This window comes from Podarcis vaucheri, assembly GCF_965113315.1.
Source record: "Podarcis vaucheri genome assembly, chromosome: 10".
Classification (NCBI taxonomy): Eukaryota; Metazoa; Chordata; class Lepidosauria; order Squamata; family Lacertidae; genus Podarcis; species Podarcis vaucheri.
Window position 1 is genome coordinate 72374028 of NC_138748.1, and position 19822 is coordinate 72393849.

The following is a 19822-nucleotide window of genomic DNA, read 5'->3' on the forward strand; positions in this document are numbered from 1 at the left end:
GAGGGGGGAAAGGTGGGATCTGAATGTCACAATAAACAACTATTTCAAGAATACAGAGGACATGGACGCAGAATTGCATGCACAGAAGGCGGTTTATTGTCACTACGGAGGAAGACGGGAGCTGGCCAGAGAGAGGGAGAGCAGACAGCTTGCAAAGGTTTGCATTTCCATGATGTGGTCTGGGAAGGGCGGTTCCAAAGTTGGCCCCATCACTTTGCAAAGCACAAGGAAAGCTTTGTTTACTCAGCTAACCAGTCCACAAAAGCATCTCATCTCTGCAGAAAAGTGAGACAGGTTTCATATCTCATGGGGCAAATTTCCCAGTTTGGGGGGGGGGGTGTACTGTTACTCACAGCCTCAGGCTTTGGATTTTGCTAGGTCTTAGTGGAATCAAGAGTCCAAATTGGATTTATTTGGGGAAATGCCTCTTGTTTTTTCTGCTCCAGGCCAATAGAGGAGGGGAGGGAATAGATTTCCTGCAGGTGGACAGAGCAGGTGGGAAAGGGGGCTGGCCTTGGACCTGTCGGGAAGCTGGAGGTCTTTGGGTGTTCCTCTCAGGCCCAGGGTGGCATTTCAGGCATAATCAGTGGCCTTGTATTTGCAAAGATATGGCAAGGTAGTTGTACAGGAACGCTGGATCCATTTCTGGGAACCTGCAGGGCAGAAGGTTGAGAGAGATTGTTAGGGAGTGTCCAGAAATTGAGAGAGAAAGAAGACTTCCTTTTGAGTAAATCAAGTATTTGCTTCCCTGTTTTGGAGAGAGGAACAATTATGAGGAAAAGCAATGAAGAGATTTGATAAATACGTAAGCAGAAGTATTTCGAACAAGCCATTCTACTTTTGCCAGTAGAGTGTGTGTGTGTGTGTGTGTGTGTGTGTGTGTGTGATGCAGAACCCTTTCCCCATGGTTTACGAGATCTTTGTGATGGTTGAGATGTTTTCTAGCATTCCCCACGCCTGCATGAATGAAACTTCACTGAAGCCACCTATCAAAAAGCTGAATTCTGCATTTAAATTAAGTTCCACCTTTGCAATGGGGCAGAGTTCCTGTTCCCTACTCTGGGACAACGAAGATCATGGCCACTGGTTCCATCACCTCCTGGCAAATAGAAGGGGGAGAAATGGAGGCAGTGAGAGATTTTACTTTCTTGGGCTCCATGATCACTGTAGATGGTGACAGCAGCCGCGAAATTAAAAGACGCCTGCTCCTTGGGAGAAAGGCGATGGCAAACCTAGACAGCATCTTAAAAAGCAGAGACATGACCTTGCCAACAAAGGTCTGTATAGTTAAAGCCACGGTTTTCCTGGTAATGATGTATGGAAGTGAGAGCTGGACCATCAAGAAGGCTGATCGCCGAAGAATTGATGCTTTTGAATTATGGTGCTGGAGGAGACTCTTGAGAGTCCCATGGACTGCAAGAAGATCAAAACTCTCCATTCTTAAGGAAATCAGCCCTGAGTGCTCACTGGAAGGACAGATCATGAAGCTGAGGCTCCAATACTTTGGCCACCTCATGAGAAGAGAAGACTCCCTGGAAAAGACCCTGATGTTGGGAAAGATTGAGGGCCCAAGAAGAAGGGGACGACAGAGGACGAGATGGTGGGACAGTGTTCTCGAAGCTACCAGCATGAGTTTGACCAAACTGCGGGAGGCAGTGGAAGACAGAAGTGCCTGGCGTGCTCTGGTCCATGGGGTCATGAAGAGTCGGACACGACTAAACAACAACAACACTCTGGGACAAAGAACCACTCTAGACTTTGCCCACCGACCCCAATGGAGGTAACAGTTCAAAAACAAAAATGCACCCCAGGTGATACGAAGTGCCAAGTATAAAGAGGAAAATAGTGGAGTTCTCTCTCTGGGGCCCCGTCTCTCCCTGTCCTCAGTTTCCTTGTCAAGTCCTTTCTGCACAGGAATAAGTAAGTCTGTCCTTTTCGTTTTTTGTCAGTTTCCCATTTTCCCATTCTTGAGTTCTCTATATTTCCACATCAGTTTGTGATTCTTGGTGGGTTTGGTTACCATATTTTAGCTCCTCCTGATCATTCATCAGCATTTTAAGGCCATTTTCAAACAATCGGCGTGTTTTTGCAAAGCAATTTCCCCCAATACAAGGAACTTTTGCATGTTACTTTTGCGGATGTTAGCATTTTAAAGCACACTGGAAGTATATGTGTTTTTGCACAGACTTGGTTGGAGAACTGCACTGCAACATTCAGAGTTTCTGAGGATGGCTTTGTTTTAGTTCCCCTCCATTCCTTGAATGGAATGGGGTTTCCTTCCCCAGTCTCTGTTCCTGCATACCTGAATAAGAAATGGAGACACATTCATCTGAAGAGACTGAGTTGCTGATTCTCCGACCGTCCCAGAGGGGTTGAGAGAAGACAGATCCATCGCTCCATTCCCAGATCATATTCTGGAGAGAGAGAAGGAGAAAGGAAGGTCCTGTGATAAAAGGGGAATGCACGCCCATTGCTCCCCACATCCCCAGAGAGGACACAGCTGAGGAATCAGCGCAACTGACAAGGCCAAGGGGTTGGTTTGAGTCTCCAGCGGCTGGAGCCATAAAAGTGAAAGGGGACTGACAATTAGTACGGTGTTGGACATAATCTATGACTTTATAGATTGCGCAATGAGAGTTGGGAAGGAGGAAAGGCAATGAGGATCTGGAGCTGGAGTTTCAGAACCTCCCACAGAGCCACTCTGAGAAATAATCCCGTCTCCAAATGGGATTTGACATTTGAGGAAGAAAGTGGTTTCAGAGGGAAGTGAGAGCCGGTGAGCTACATCTGAAGGACCTCAAGGAAGCTGAGGATCTCGTACAGTCAGCATCTTCAGAGAGTCCTAAAGGCACCTACCGAGGTACGACGGTCAGCTGCCAGGCCGATCCAGACGTTGCTAGGGCCATATTTTCGCAGGTAACTGTAAACCACATTTGCTTCCCTTGCAGAAAGAATGGAGGCCAGCTGGAACCCATGTCTCATCTGGCAGCTGACCTGCAAAGTGAAGAAAGGGGAAACCAGTGAGATGCTGCCCAGAGCCAGGATTCCCAAGGAGTCGGCCCTTGCTCTTCTCTCTCTCTCTCTCTCTCTCTCTGTTTTCACAACTCCTTTTTTATTATTGGAAAGTAAATACATCAATACCAAACCATGCATAAAGAACAATATAAAGGGGGGGGAAAATACAGTGGTACCCCGCAAGACGAATGCCTCGCTAAACGAAAAACCCGCAAGACGAAAGGGTTTTCCGATTTTTAGAGGCTTCGCAAGACGAATTTCCCTATGGGCTTGCTTCGCAAGACGAAAGCCCATAGGGAAATCTCCTGGGACAGCGGGGAAGTGCAGCGCAACTTCTCCTCTGTTCCCAGACCTGTCCTGAAGGCTTGTGGTGGGAGGTCCGGGAACAGAGGAGAAGGCGCGCAGCGCTTCGCCTCTGTTCCCGGGACTTGCGTGGGAGGAGGGTTTTTCCTCCCCACCGCCAACATTCAGAACAGCATTCTGAATGTTGGCGGTGGGGAGGAAAGCCCTCCTCCCACCGCAAGCCTTCAGGACAGATCCGGGAACAGAGGGGAAGGCGCGCAGCGCTTCTCCTCTGTTCCCGGACCTGTTTTGAAGACTTGCGGTGGGAGGAAGGTTTTCCTCCCCACCGCCAACATTCAGAAGGCTGTTCTGAAGGCTGGCGGTGGGAAGAAAAGCCCTTCTCCCCCGCCAGCCTTCAGAAGAGTTCCCGGAGGGCTGCCTAGGCTGCGGATAGCAGCATGCTGCCCCGCGCAAGGGGCGCTCTTAAGCAGAGCGCCCCTCGCGCGGGGCAGACATTCGCAGCTTGGGGAGCCCTGCAGGACTTCCCCGCAGGGCTCTGCAAGCTGCAGATAGCAGCCTGCTGCCCCTATCCGCAGCTTGCGGATAGCAGCCTGCTACCCCTATCCGCAGCTTGGAGAGCCCTGCGGGGAAGTCCTGTAGGGCTCCCCAAGCTGCGAATGTCTGCCTCGCACCGGGCAGCAGGCTGCTATCCGCAGCCTAGGCAGCCCTCCGGGAACTCTTCTGAAGGCTGGCGGCGGGAGAAGGGCTTTTCTTCCCACCGCCAGCCTTCAGAAGGCTGTTCTGAAGGCTGGCGGTGGGGAGAAAAGTCCTTCTCCCCCCGCCAGCCTTCAGAAGAGGTCTGGGGACAGACTGTCCCTGGACCTGGTCTGAAGGCGGTCTCCATAGGAACGCATTAATTGATTTTCAATGCATTCCGATGGGAAACCGTGCTTCGCAAGACGAAAAACTCGCAAGAAGAAAAAACTTGCGGAACGAATTAATTTCGTCTTGCGAGGCACCACTGTAAAGAAGAAAAAGGGGAGAAATGCAAAGAAAAGTAGACAGTAAAAGAATAAAGAAAAGTATAATATTTCGTTAAAGGATAATGCAACTACTTGACAGCTAACTTTGTAAGAGAGATACTTTGGCTCTGAAGGGTCTCTCCGGACCTGAAACTGTTGCTTTTTTTTGGTTAACGGGGGGATTTCTGAAAGTTGGAAAAGCTACTTTATTGTTCCAAGTCTGGACTGCTACTGTGTCCCCCTAGAGAAACTTTGAAATTGCCACAATTGGCCAGGGAATTTTCCACTTTAAACTGGCCAAGGGGAATTTTCCACTACAAAACAAGTAACTGTGGGATTGACCTTGATCCTTAGATAAAGTGTTATGGCAGACTCGACTCAGGAAAAAACAACAAGATCGGGTAAAATTAGAATGCAGCAGCGTAGACCGTCAGCATCCGGCCTCCCTGCCCCACCAGGGGAAGATCCAGCCCAGGTGACACCGAAAGGAATGGCATCTGAAGGGGGTCTAGCTTCAGCACTAGATAAAATTTTTGAATCTTTGGAAAAATTAAGCAAATAAGTTGCTGAAGTGACAACTACAATTGATCAAAACACGTCAAGCATCAATAACTTGGGGCAGAAGGTGAACTCAAATACAGAATCTATTGAGAAACTGCTGCAGGAATCTACTTTGAATCGAAAAACAGCTGAAGAAGCCAAGGAAAAAGCATTGGTTGTAGAGGAAAAGATACCACCGATTTGTAGACAGCTTGAGGACCACAAGTCATTGCTGTCTATGATTGAATTAAAAGAAAAACAGATAAATCTAAGGATCGGGGCTGTACCTGAACTTGAGAAAGACAGTTTGATTGATTTTCTTACGCAGGAATTCGCAGACTTTTGGAATTTAGACTCAGACAAGTTAGATTTTAAGATAGTAAGTGCTTTCAGACTTGGAAGGGGGGGGGGAGAAAGAACAGGGTGAGAGACTGTTTGATTACCCTCCGATCAAGAGAGGAGAGAGACAGAATATTAAGTCTGCACTTCCAGAAGACCTTGGAAATAGGTGAATCAAGAGTGGAGATATTTAAGGACATCCCTAAACATCTTTTGGATCTTAGGTCCAACTATGGAGATCTAGTGGCCCTGCTAAGAGGAAATAGAACCATCTTCAGGTGGGAATTTCCCCAAGGCCTATCTTTTACCTTTAAAGTGAAAAGGTTCAAAATAAGATCAGTGGAAGATAAAGAAAAATTTCTGAAAGAACATGGAGAAGACCTGCAAAAAGAAGCTGAAGAAGAGCCAAGAGCATTAAAAACAGGAATACAAGACATAGTACCACTATCTTTGGGATTGGACAAGTTAGAGAAGGCGATACCACCGGCAGAACAAGAACAATTACTTGGCGCAATTGGAGGAAAAGTAAAATAAATACACCATGTCCCTGCAACTATTAAGTTGGAATATTCATGGATTTAACTCCCCGGAGAAAAGGAAAAAAGTCTTTCATTTATTGAAAAAGGAACAATTGGACTTGATTTGCTTGCAGGAAACACATGTGATAAGGCTTCATAGGAAAGTACTGATTAATAAAAGATTGGGCCAAGAATTTATTTCATCGGACAAGGTTAAAAAGAGAGGAGTAGTAATTTACGCGAAAGAGAGCCTATCACCGAAATTTATTTTAATAGATGACCAAGGAAGATATGTGGCAATTGAAATCCGAACACAAGGAGAAAAATTCTTGATAGTAGGAGTATATGCACCAAATGAGGGGAAATCTGAATTTTTTAAGAAGTTGCATGAGACATTGTTAGACTATATGGATTACAACATTATTATGATGGGAGATATGAATGGAGTGGTATCTACAAATATGGACAAGTCACAGAGACAGGTAGTTACCAAAGATGGCAGACTACCAAAAACCTTTTTTGAGATGACTGACAATATGGACTTGATTGACATATGGAGAATAAAGAATCCCTTGGGCAGAGAGGGGACCTTCTTCTCTGAAGCCAAAATGACATGGACAAGAATTGACCAAATCTGGATAACTAGAGGACTGGCACCTAAGACTCGAAAAGTGGATATTTGCCCTAAAACTTGCTCCGACCATAATGCTGTGAAAATGGAGATGAAATTAACACCTGCCGGTTCCTTCAGATGGAGGATGAATGACACCTTGTCAAGAAGTTACCAAGAAGGCCCAAAAAACCTTGAGAGACTATTTTGAGATAAATATGAACACTACCATAGAAAAAAAAGTAATCTGGGACGCAAGTAAAGCAGTTATGAGGGGGTTTCGCATTCAACAGAATGCAATAAAGAAGAGAATTCAAAATGAGAAAAAAGATAAACTTTTGGAAAAAATAAAAGAGGGTGAGAAGAAACTGAGAGCGAAACCAAAGTCACAAGAGATTCTGAGAGAAATAAAGTTATACCAAGTTCAATATATGAAGATGATGAATCAGGAAATAGAATGGAGAATTAAACAGATGAGACAAAGGACATTTGAATCGGCCAATAAATGGGGAAAATTGTTAGCTTGGCAAATGAAAAAAAGACAAAAATTTAACACCATTACCAACTTGGAAGTGGAAGGAAAGAACATCCAGAATCCAGTGGAAATTAGAAAATGCTTCCAGAGGTACTTTAAACAGTTATATACACAAGGGCCACAGAAAGAGTGTGATTTAGACCAATTTTTAAAAACAAATGGAATTCAAAAAATCTCTCAAGAAAATAAGTTAATGTTGAATTACAAAATAACAGAACAGGAGGTGGAAGGTGCCATCCAGAACATGCAGTTGGGCAAATCTCCAGGGCCTGATGGCTTAACCTCAAAATATTATAGGTCCTTGAAGGATTGGATAATTCAACCACTAAAGGAGGTCTGCAATGAAATTTTGGAGGGGGAAAAAGCGCCAGAGTCGTGTAAGGAAGCTTATATTACACTAATACCAAAAAATGAGTCTGAAAAGACACAACTCAAGAACTACCGCCCCATATCCCTGCTTAATGTGGATTATAATTTTTTTGCAAATATTTTGGCTAAAAGGTTAAAAAAAGTATTAGTGGAGGAGACATATAAAGACCAAGCTGGCTTTCTCCCGGGTAGACACTTGCCTGACAACACGAGGAATATAATCAACATTTTGGAGATGTTGCAAGTGAATATTAATACTAAAGCTGTTTTAATTTTTGTAGATGCGGAGAAAGCCTTTGATAATATTTCTTGGAGTTTCATGAAGAAAAATCTTCAGAGGATGGGGGTTGGTCAAGGGTTTGAAAATGGTATAAGTGCAATTTACTCAGAACAAAAGGCTAAACTAATAGTTAACAATGTGGTGACAGAGGAATTTAAGATAGAGAAAGGGAGAAACTTGAAGCTTTCCTTGTTAGGTCGAATTGCTGCTATAAAGATGAATGTATTGCCAAGAATGTTATTTCTGTTTCAATCACTGCAAATCTTGGACAAAATGGACTCTTTCAAGAAGTGGCAGAGAGATATTTCTAGATTTGTCTGGCAGGGCAAGAAGCCCAGAATAAAATTTAAAATATTAACTGATGCAAAGGACAGAGGTGGATTTGCCCTGCCTGACCTCAACCTTTATTATGAATCAGCAGCATTCTGCTGGTTGAAAGAATGGCTGCTTCTTGAGAACACAGACATTTTGGATTTAGAAGGTTTCAATAATGTTTTTGGGTGGCATGCATACTTATGGTACGACAAGGTTAAAGCACATAAAGCATTTAAAAGCCATATTGTTAGGAAAGCATTGTTAAATGTCTGGATAAGATATAAGGACTTATTTGAAAACAAAACCCCAAGGTGGTTGTCACCGATGGAAGCAAAGGCTCAGAAAAAGCTCAATATGGAGGCCAAATGGCCGAAATATTGGGAAATTTTGGAACAAGAAGGAGACAAATTGAAATTGCAGAGTTTTGAGAAATTAAAAGACAAAGTGCAAGACTGGCTTCATTATTATCAGATAATGGAGGCATACAATTTGGATAAGAAAATTGGCTTCCAGGTGGAAAAATAAAAACTAGAAACAGAACTATTAGAACCCAAAACTAAGATTTTGTCAAAGATTCAACTTGCTGTTGAAATGGAATACTCAGGATGAAACGGTGAAATCTGCTATGATTAAATGGGCACAAGATGTTGGACATAACATTATGTTTGCTGACTGGGAACAGTTGTGGACCACAGGTATGAAATTTATGGCATGTAATGCCCTAAGAGAGAATATTATGAAAATGATATACAGGTGGTACATGACCCCAGTCAAGCTTGCAAAAATCTATCATTTGCCCAATAATTAATGCTGGAAATGTAAAGAAACTGAAGGTACATTCTTTCATCTTTGGTGGACGTGCCCAAGGATTAAGGCTTTCTGGGAGATGATCTATAATGAATTGAAAAAGGTATTTAAATATACCTTCTTGAAGAAACCAGAGGCCTTTCTCCTGGGCATAGTTGGCCAGTTGGTGCCAAAGAAGGATAGAACTTTCTTTATGTATGCCAGCAAGAATACTTATTGCAAAGTATTGGAAGACACAAGATCTACCCACTTTGGAAGAATGGCAGATGAAGGTGATAGACTACATGGAACTGGCAGAAATGACTGGCAGAATCCGAGACCAGGGAGAAGAGTCGGTGGAAGAAGATTGGAAAAAGTTCAAAGACTATTTACAGAAATATTGTAAAATTAATGAATGTTAGAATGATGTTGGATAGAAACTAAGTGGTTTTCAGCTGTAATGTTATAAGGGAATATGAAAAAATGGACTATTATTAGGCAAAAATCTAATGTTACAATACTCTAAGATTGAAGACTAGGGTAAACAAAGAGGGGAGGGATTTGCTGAACTAACAAACTGAACTGGAATACAGAAAAGGGAGGCATGAGGAGGTCCGGGAAATAAGCAAATGAAAGATAAGTGATTGAAAGACTGAATTGTTTTTAACTATTTTTATTTCGCATTTTTCTTTTTTCTTTCTCTATTTTGTAATATTTTGAAAATATTAATAAATATTTTTTTTAAAAAAAGTATAATATTTCAATACAATAAACACTATTTTACAAAATAATAGTAGTAATAGACTTCCATCACTCTCACAACATTTCCTTTCACATTTAATATTTTATCAGTATTTCAGTATTATTTCATCTTAATATATAGATATGCATATATGTATGTGTCAGGGGTTCAGGAGCAGAGGCGAGGGCAAGGGAGGAAACAGAGAGTGAGGGGGAGGAGTCCGAAGGAAAGATGAGCGATGACGACGACCCGAGATCTCCGAGTCTTTCCAGTGAATCGGAAGATTCACAGAAAGGAGCGCCAGTGACCAGAACAAGGGGGGAGCTTAGGGGGACACCCCAGGAGGAAGGGACAAAAGGGGGTTCAGAGAGCAGCAGTTGGAAATCGGGGCCAACATCCCCAACAGAGCGCAGTGGGGAGGAAGGGCGCCAGGCATCGGGATCCGGCGGCTCGCCGCAGGGGGGAGGACATGAGTCAGGAGTGGCCACACCTCCATCGGAGAGCGAAGCAACGGTCAAGCGGAAAGTGGAAGGTTGGGCGCGCGCGCCAAGTTCAAATGCACAGGAAGGCGGCACAGTAAGCAGCCCGGAAAGGGAGCCAGGTCCTAAAGCCCGCCGCAAGGAGACAGAAGGGTCCGGGGGGTCAGCGTCAGAAGAGTCCCGGAAGGAAGAGACCACGGGGGGCAGAGGGACCCAGAGAAGAACGGTCAGGCGGAAAAGGTGGAGTAAGGCTAGGATATTAAGTTGGTGTACAGGAGGCGGGGACTCAGACAGAGCTTCGCCGGTCTAACCCATAAGACGTAGAGCTGCACGCAGCCGCTTGAGAATGGAAACTGTAGCTCAATAAAGACTTTTACAAAGTGACCGCTGGCTAGCGTGATCCTCTGTGAGCTAGGATCTTGAAGCAGCACTGACAGTAAGCTCTGTCTCATAAATTGTGGGCATCTACGGTCTCGCGGAGAGGAGAGAAAGTGGGTGCCTACTTGCGAGCTCACGAACGGCAGGCAATATGACGGCCGAACAGCAGATAGCGGAACTCAGAGAAGCAGTGACACGACTGAATGCCGAGGCGCTTGCATCCAGGAAGAGAGAGGAGGACGCAGCTGCCGCCTACAGGGATCTCCAGGTCAGGTTGGAAATGCTTACGAAGCAAGGGCAACTGACACCCAAACCGGAGGGGATTGGGTTGGGGAGACGAACAGGCGGTCTGGTCTCTCACTTCGATGGGAATTTGCCACAGTACCCCAACTTTAGAGCAGATGTAAAGTGTGCACTGCAACTGCTGAACAAAGACTTTAGAGATGAGGAAGAGAAGGTGGGATTCATCATGTCCCATTTGCATGGAGATGCTAAAGCGTGGCTGCGCAATTTGTGGAGGGATAAGGATCCAGCACTCCAAAATGCGGATGCCTTTATTAAAGCGATGGATGGGTGTTTTTTATCAAGCATAGACGTGGATCTTGCCCGGAAAGAGGTGCATGGGCTGAAGCAAGGGAGGGCCAGTGTAAGACAGTACCACGCCCGCTTTTTTGCATTGGTCAGTGCCCTGGAATGGGACAGAGATTCGGCTCCAGTCAGAGACCTGTTTTGGGAAGGATTGAACAGCGCGGTTAAGGACGAAATTGCAAGGGGGGAGAGACCCCGGACCACGCAGGAGATCGTTCAGAGGGCGCTGGCTGTTGGGGTGCGGCTGGAGGAACGTCCATGGAGCAGGGACGAAGGGCGTGGAGGGCGCGAAACAGCGAGGGGGTTCTCCTTCGTTCCCAGGGAAGCTGCGCGTGCGCAATCCACACCTCCGCCAGGAGGGGGAGCGGAACCTATGGAGGTTGGCGGTGCCAGGGCTCAGTCAGCAACCAGAGCCCTAGCACCAGGAGCAGTCAAAGCGAAGCCTCCTAGAGGGAACCGGAAGTGTTACATCTGCGAAAGTCCGCAGCATATGGCGAAAGAGTGTCCCCAGAGGATCCACAAGCTCAATGCAGCCTCTGCAACAGTGACTGCAGCTCCTCAGCACGGAGAATCACAGCAGGGAAACGACGGAGTCTGGCTGGAGAGAGAGGCACTGGGGCCCAGCCAGACAAGTCAGTGAAGCAGTCCCCAGAGATTTTGCAGCCCATGGATCCCCTCCCACCCAAACCGGTAGTGCAGCTCACTGCATCGCTCCAGCTACCCAATGGCCTCATTCTGGACGTGCCAATCACCGTTGACTCAGGAAGCAATGCCGACTTTATAGGGCAGGACTTTGTTGATAAGCACGCTATACAGCTGCTGCCTGCCACGCTGCCCCTGCAGGTCGTCACAGTGGATGGCAGGGAGCTGCTAGGGGGGCAGGTGGTGAAGCAAACGCCACCAATGGTGATGCGACTTGGAAATCACAGGGAAGTCATCAGTTTTAATGTCACCAGACTGTCGGACACGCCTATTGTCTTGGGCATGAGTTGGCTGGACAGACACAGTCCGACGTTGGCTTGGTACCAGCGGCAGCTGGTCTTCGGCTCATCATATTGCGCTGAACACTGCATTCTGCCCCGGCAGGAGGGAGAAGAGGAAGAGACACAGCTGCAGCTGGGGACGCTGCAAGCAATCCCCCACAAATACGCTGGATTTTTGGAGGTTTTCTGCGAGAAGGAGGCGGACAGGCTTCCACCTCACAGACCATATGACTGCAAAATTGACCTACTGCCAGGGGCGGCGCTACCAAAAGGGAAGCTGTATTCCATGTCTGAGGACGAACTACAGGAACTCAAAGAATTCATAGAGCATAATTTGGAGCGCGGTTTCATCCGGGAGTCCAAGGCAGCGGGGGGGAGTCCTGTATTCTTTGTTAAGAAGCGGGACACGCCCCAGAAAAGGCTCGTTGTGGACTATCGGACCTTAAACAGCATGACCAAGCCATCGGACTTCCCCATGCCCAGGATCGACGACCTCCTTGCGACGGTACGCAAGGGCCGCGTGTTCACCAAGTTGGACCTGCGAGGGGCGTACAACCTCATTAGCATGCGGGAAGGAGATGAGTGGAAGACGGCCATGTTCATGCCCCTAGGCACCTACGAATACAGAGTTATGCCTTTTGGACTACAAAATGGCGCCCACTGTTTTCAAGCTTTCATGCATCACGTGTTAGCGGGGCTCCTCTACAAGACGTGTGTCTGCTTCTTAGATGACATCCTGATATTTTCTGAGTCCCAGCAGGATCATGACAGCGACGTCAAGGAAGTGCTGAGCAGGCTAAAGCAGCATAGGCTGTACGCCAAGCTGGAAAAGTGCCAGTTCGACGTGACGGAGGTGGATTTCCTGAGCTACAAGTTGTCAGACAAGGGGCTCGCCATGGACAGCGCCAAGGTTCGCTCGGTGTTGGATTGGAAAAGCCCGCGCAACCGGAAGGAGGTCCAGCGGTTTGTCGGCTTTGCGAACTTCTACCGCAAGTTTATCAGGGGGTTTGCTATGCAAACGGCGGCCATTACAGACACGCTCAGTTCCAAGAAGAAGAAATTCATCTGGACGGAACAGGCGGAGCGGTCCTTTCAGGCACTCAAGCGTCTCTTCGCGTCGGAAGAGCAGCTGCTGCATGTCGACCCCAGCAGGCCGATGAGGGTGGAGACGGACGCGTCTGACAGGGCCGTGGGAGCTGTCCTGCTGCAGAAAGACCCGCAGGGGGCTTGGAGGCCGGCAGCGTTCTACTCCAGGAAGCTCAGCAAGTCTGAACAGAACTACACCATCTGGGACAGGGAGTTGCTGGCCATTCATGCAGCATTCAAGGCGTGGAGGCACTTCCTGATCGGCGCCAAGCACACGGTGCAGGTCTGCATGGACCACAAGAATCTAGAGCACTGGCGCACGGCGCAGTTCCTGAACCAGAGGCAGATACGTTGGGCTGAGTTCTTTGCGGACTTCGACTTCCGAATAGAGTATGTCCCAGGAGACACCAACGTCATGGCGGATGCCCTATCCCGTAAACCACAGTATCTAGAGGAGGCGGCGCCAGCGGCCGCCATGCACATCTTCGCACCGACCGTGTGGGCGTGCGCTTCGGCGACAGTTAACCTGGATGCGGTGCGACGAGCGTTGCAGGATGACTCCTTCGCGCAAGCAAAGATGGCAGAGGTGCACAGGGGTACGGCTGCAACCGACGAGTTCCAAGTGCGAGATGGCTTGCTCATCCGTAAAGGGGCCATCTACGTGCCGGGAGACGAACTTCGCGCCAAGGTACTGCAGCAGCTGCACGACACGCCCACTGCCAGGCACTTTGGCAAGGAGAAGATGGTGGAATTAGTCGCCAGAGACTTCTGGTGGCCCGGAATGAGGGGGGAAGTCGCGGACTACGTGGCGAGGTGCGACACCTGCCAGAGGGCCAAACCAGTGCAAAGACCGCCGGCCGGACTGCTGGAACCGCTGCAAACTCCGTTCGAACCATGGGAGAGAGTCGCCCTGGACTTCGTCACGGATCTGCCCAGCTCGAGGGGCAAAACGGCTGTGCTAGTAGTGGTGGACTTGTTCTCCAAGATGGCACATTTCATTCCGTGTGCGAAGGTGGCCACGGCGGAACAAACGGCCAAACTGTTCATAGATCACGTGTTCAAGGTCCACGGTCTGCCGCGGTCTATTCTGTCCGACCGGGGGCGACAGTTCATCTCGAACTTCTGGCAGAAGCTGATGGGCTTCCTGAACGTCAAGATTAACCTGGCGTCGGCGAGACACCCGCAGACCAACGGACAAGCGGAGCGGGTCAATGCCATCATGCAGCAGTATCTGAGGTGTTATGCAAATCAACAGCCCGCGACGTGGGTGGATTACCTGCCTCTCGCCGAGTTCGCCTACAACAACACGAAGCACGTCTCCACGGGGGTGACGCCGTTCTTCGCCAACAACAGAAGACACCCCAGAACCTTCCCGGGACTGGAAAGAATGGGAGAGGGGGAGCCGCAGACAGCAGACGCGTTCGCGTCGGAGTTGCAGGAGGTCCACGATCAGCTTCGGCAGCACCTGGAGCTGGCTAAGCACGCATACAAGGCGCAAGCGGATAAACACAGGAGGGTTGGCGAAGAGATCCGCGTGGGCGACTGGGTATGGTTGGCAGCCCACGCAGTGCCGGCCAGGTCGTTAGCGAAGAAGAAACTAGGACATAAACAGCTGGGACCCTACCAAGTCGAGGCACAGGTCAACCCGGTGGCCTTCCGGCTGACACTTCCGGAGGGATCCAGAATGCATCCAGTGTTCCACAGATCGGTGCTCACTCCCTACAAGGCGCCTCACAGATTTCAGGAGCCAGGAAAGGCAGCGAGTCCGCTCCGGGAGGGGAGCGAGCAGGCGGGAGTGACACAGGAGGAGCCCATCAACGAGGTCACAGAGATTTTGGACTCTAGATGGGGGGAAGAGGGAGTAGAATACCTTCTCGCCAGAGAGGGCACTTCAGCCAGTGCCAAAAGCTGGGTACCAGGCTACGCTTTGGAGGAACCTCTGCTCAAAGACGAGTTTCATGCCCTCTTCCCGCACAGGCCCATGCCAGCCGAGTTTTTCGACGACTGGCTTTTCACACCCACGCTTTCCGCCAGCACGTTCCGGGGGTTCGACTCGGACGAGGAACCGACACTGGACACGCGTTCCCCGGAGGGGTCACCCTCGGGATCGGCCTCAGAACCCTCGTATTGGTGGGATGATCGACCAGAGGAGCAGTGGCACAGGAAGTGGCTGGAGGGTCCAGCTCGAGCGACGGATCCGGGAGCGACCGACGCAGAGACTGACTTGGACGTGTTCGGGGAGGATCTTGGGTTCGAGCACGGCGGCACAGAGATGGAAGAGGAGGTGACCGTCATCGACGAGCACAGGGAGGAAGAACCGGAAGTCTTCAGTTGGATGCCCGCCACAGGAAGCGAACTGTATCCGGCATTCGCCCCCATGACAATGGAGCGCCCAGCACCCACACCTGAAGGAGGGGAGGGGGGAAGGGGGGGCTTCGAGGGGGGGATGGATGTCAGGGGTTCAGGAGCAGAGGCGAGGGCAAGGGAGGAAACAGAGAGCGAGGGGGAGGAGTCCGAAGGAAAGATGAGCAATGACGACGACCCGAGATCTCCGAGTCTTTCCAGTGAATCGGAAGATTCACAGAAAGGAGCGCCAGTGAGCAGAGCAAGGGGGGAGCTTAGGGGGACACCCCAGGAGGAAGGGACAAAAGGGGGTTCAGAGAGCAGCAGTTGGAAATCGGGGCCAACGTCCCCAACAGAGCGCAGTGGGGAGGAAGGGCGCCAGGCATCGGGATCCGGCGGCTCGCCGCAGGGGGGAGGACATGAGTCAGGAGTGGCCACACCTCCATCGGAGAGCGAAAGGTCAAGCGGAAAGTGGAAGGTTGGGCGCACGCGCCAAGTTCAAATGCACAGGAAGGCGGCACAGTAAGCAGCCCGGAAAGGGAGCCAGGTCCTAAAGCCCGCCGCAAGGAGACAGAAGGGTCCGGGGGGTCAGCGTCAGAAGAGTCCCGGAAGGAAGAGACCACGGGGGGCAGAGGGACCCAGAGAAGAACGGTCAGGCGGAAAAGGTGGAGTAAGGCTAGGATATTAAGTTGGTGTACAGGAGGCGGGGACTCAGACAGAGCTTCGCCGGTCTAACCCATAAGACGTAGAGCTGCACGCAGCCGCTTGAGAATGGAAACTGTAGCTCAATAAAGACTTTTACAAAGTGACCGCTGGCTAGCGTGATCCTCTGTGAGCTAGGATCTTGAAGCAGCGCTGACAGTATGTTTTCCCTTTTACATTCATGAGGTCATTCTAGACACAGCCAAATTTTTACATTAGAACCTTGTCTTTCTAAATAATCATTCAAGCACTTCCATTCCTTCTTGACTGTAATCACTGGCTTTAGTCTTGTTACGTCCGTCAATTTGGCCAGTTCCAAATATTCACATAATTTAAATAACCATTCCTCTTTGGTCAGTACCTAGTTACCCTTCCAGTACTTAGCCACCAGGATTCTTGCCACAGAAAGAATTTAGTATTTTCTCTAGAAATATCACTATTCAATATTCCCAAAAGGTATGTTTCTGGTCTTTTGCTATGTAAAGTTCTTAGTAACTTTCTTATTTCTTCTCATTCCCCCAACTTACCTCGGCATCATCCCACGAGCGGCTGGAGCTAAAATACTGGTAGCAGTACTTTCTGTAGAAGATACCTCCTGCAGGGCAGTGAGCGCGAGCGCTCTGGGTGCGATTGGCGGCACCTGTGAGGAATTGGATTGAGAATGGAATAGATGCCCCAGACCACCAACCCTTTCCTTGACAGATGGAGCCCCTCGAGGAAGCCCTAGCGTTAGGAATCGGGAGGTTTCTTCTGGCTCTTTCCATACTAAGCTTTCCCCCTTGACCTGCCACTGGCTCACACCCCTCTTTATGGGAACCCAGACGTTATTGCCAAAATGGTTGCAGCACAGTGTTGTCTATGCAGCTCCAGCAGGGGCTTTTCCACATCTGATTTGTGATATAATAATAATAATAATAATAATAATAATAATAATAATAATAATAATAATAATAATAATAATTTATTTATACCCCGCCCGTCTCCCTGGGTCCCCCCAGCCACTCTGGGCGGCTTCCAACAAAACACTAAAATACAGTAACCTATTAAACATTAAAAGCTTCCCTAAACAGGGCTGCTTTTAGATGTCTTCTAAAAGTTTGGTAGTTTTTTTCCCTCTTTAACATCTGGTGGGAGGGCGTTCCACAGGGCGGGCACCACCACTGAGAAGGCCCTCTGCCTGGTTCCCTGTAACTTGGCTTCTCGCAGCGAGGGAACCACCAGAAGGCCCTCGGACCTGGACCTCAGTGTCTGGGCTGAACGATGGAGGTGGAGATGCTCCTTCAGGTATACTGGACCAAGCCTGCTTAGGGCTTTCAAGGTCAGCACCAACACTTCTTCCCCTTCTACTAATGCTCACCTTCTGCCAAAGGGTTCAGGATCAGGCAGCCCAACAGGCAGAGTCCAAGGTAGACAACTTGCCCCATCTTCTGGTTCTCCTGGGAAAAGAAAGTGTCAGCAACATTCATCCCAGCTAAGGGCCTGGCATTTCCAGAAACGATGGGTCCATTGTGCTGCGCTGGGTGTGTGTATTTTGGGGGCTTTGAGCTTGTGATCATTCAAAATTCAAAAAACAGGTAATGCTAAGTTGCTTATAAGACCCAAACTATCTCATCTCCTTTGACAACATCAAATATTGCTGCAGCACAGGTTCAGTATTTTCCAAGTCATACGGAAAGCAAAGTTAGCTGTGTTGCAGTTTGTAAGAAAAATCTCCAGGTGCTTTTGTGGGCAATACCATTTTGAACACCAGGACCCTAAACTGGAAGAAGAGGCTTTTACACCCCCTGAATGTGGCACTTTATTCCACAAGAGAACATCTACTGGGAAAAGTCACCCAGTTTGGTTTCTGTTTCTGGAACACCTAAAATTAATTTCCACTTTTGCTAATATACGGACTGCCTCTTTCCTCCCCTTTTTACCTCTCTTTTCTACCTTTCAGGGGACAGAGAGAGACCTGGGGAACAACAACCACTTCTTGTGTTTCCAGAGAAGAGGGAGCAGCCACAGTTATGCGTCTTTCTCCCCAGTGGAACAGCCCCAAATGGTCGGCTTACCCTGTGCCTTAGCTCCGCACTGAGGTTATCAGGCTCAGTGTGGGATCATACAAGCCTTTGCAGGCAGTGGCAGAGCAAGCCGATTGGGCACCTGGGGTGGTGCTCATGCCCTGCACACAGGGGTGGGGCCAGCTGCCCATGGGACTGGGCGAGCCAGGGCAGGATGTTCCATGGGGCCTCCGATGAATCTGTCAGACTTGCGTTCGGGTGAGCTATTCCTCCGGTCGAGCCCTCCGACGTTGATTAACGACCTGAGCCTTTGACATTCCCCCATTACGCAGAGTATACAGCAGCACGTGGAAGGACGAGAAATATGAGCTACATGCTAAGAGTTTTATTTTCTAACTACACAGACAGAAAAGAAAAATACATCCTCTCTCTGTGAGAGCAGAGAGGCAACTGGGACAAAGGAACAGGAAACCAGTAATATAAACATCTGTCTCCCGTGAGACTTCCAACAGCCTGGAGTCTCTGGAATGTAAACAGAGTCTTGTGACTCCAAGCACTGCACAGTGGCAGTAAATAGAAACCTATCAGAAGCTGCCTGCCTCCTCCCCTACAGCTGAGGGGGAGGCAGCGGGCGGACCGTTAGGGGCAGCATGGAGCCTGTGGGTGCCCAAGCCACCATGTCACTCCCCGGAGAGATGCGTGGTTCAGGCGCACTGCAAGCCCTCTGGTGAGTGCCGCATGCCATTTTGTCACCTCCCTCAGTGGTGACACCCGGGGCGGACTGCCCCCACCGCCCCCCTTCCTCCTCCCCTGCTTGCAGGGATTCAGTCTTTGTGTTTCAACCTTTTTTTTGCCACCCCTAAGCCCTGCCCAGTGATGCCGGAGAACTCTGCCCAATACAGAAAAGGAATTGGAAATTGCTACAGCTCCTGAGATCGTCTGTGGTCAGGACCAGCAACCAGTAAAGCAAATGTGATCGATATTAGTCCACATCGCAGTAATTTTTTTTTTTACGTTCACAAACGATATGAAACAATGTTTGTGAGGTTTCCCTTTTTTCCTTTTACATTGTTTTGATGTTTCCTTCACATCGGCATTGATATAAGTTGCATAAATAGTTACACAGCTGATGCTAAACAGCGGACGGCAAGAGGTACGACAAATACTGAGACGGAACTGCAGCAGAATGGAAACAAGTCTGCTTGCAAGGAATGCAGGCTGTAATGGAAATCGCTGCCATCTTACATTCCCAGTCCTGCCCCATTCCTGCTGGCCCAGAAGGGGTGCCCATTCCCTTATTGGCTTGCTCTTCCTTCCAGTAAAATACATTCTAGGCCAGTGGAGAATCCTTTTCTCCCCAGAGTCTGTGGCCCTGCTGACCTGTTTTCACGAACCGTTTCTCTGCCAGGAAACACAAGACTGTTTTGAGGGTTGCAAAGGCAAAGAGGTACCGGTAGATGGGTCTCACCTGCGTCCTTCTCTCCTACTGTCTTGCTGTGGCTGATCTGGAGTCGAGGGCGATTCTTGCAGCCTGTGCAAGGTGCTGTCCACCCCATGGCATATTTATAGGAAGAGGACAATGCAGTAGGGAGACAAAGGTGAAGCCAACAAACCCTACACAACTGACCACAAAGCAAACAGGGTTGGGTGATGAGCCATTGGGTGTCTTTTTATGAGCCTGACAGATGATAAATGAAGGTGTCAAGAGGTCATTAGCCCAGGGAGAAAGGGTGGGGTTCAATTCATTTATTTTATTTGATTGCATAGCCTTTTTTCTAATAACCCTTGGCAACCCAACCACCACAGCCCAGGGATAACGAGAATCAAGAAGTCATTGCCTTGTTCCTTGTGTTGGAGGAACAACACAGTACTTTGTGCTGTTGCTGGCTTTGTGGTGGTTTTCTTCT

General features: G+C 48.8%; 1 protein-coding gene across 1 annotated transcript; it reads right to left on the bottom strand.

Annotated features, from left to right (window-relative positions):
• Positions 1-73: 73 nt before the first annotated feature.
• Positions 74-19453, bottom strand: LOC309541455 (lithostathine-like). Its single transcript, XM_082239334.1, has 6 exons — positions 19384-19453; positions 17270-17348; positions 16440-16552; positions 2857-2994; positions 2303-2414; positions 74-653 (listed from the first exon to the last, which is right to left on the bottom strand). Exons 2-6 carry the CDS (start codon positions 17334-17336, stop codon positions 574-576), a joined length of 510 nt encoding a protein of 169 aa, XP_082095460.1. The 5' UTR covers positions 17337-17348; positions 19384-19453; the 3' UTR covers positions 74-573.
• Positions 19454-19822: the final 369 nt, after the last annotated feature.

Excerpts from the sequence above, each read along its gene's own strand:
- LOC309541455 (XM_082239334.1), bottom strand. The coding sequence starts at position 17,336 with ATGGGGCAAGTTGTCTACCTTGGACTCTGCCTGTTGGGCTGCCTGATC. Across the intron at positions 16,553-17,269 it reads CCTGAACCCTTTGGCAGAAG|GTGCCGCCAATCGCACCCAG; the intron begins GTGAGCATTAGT and ends AATTCCTCACAG. Across the intron at positions 2,415-2,856 it reads CAGCTGACCGTCGTACCTCG|AATATGATCTGGGAATGGAG; the intron begins GTAGGTGCCTTT and ends CTCTCTCTCCAG.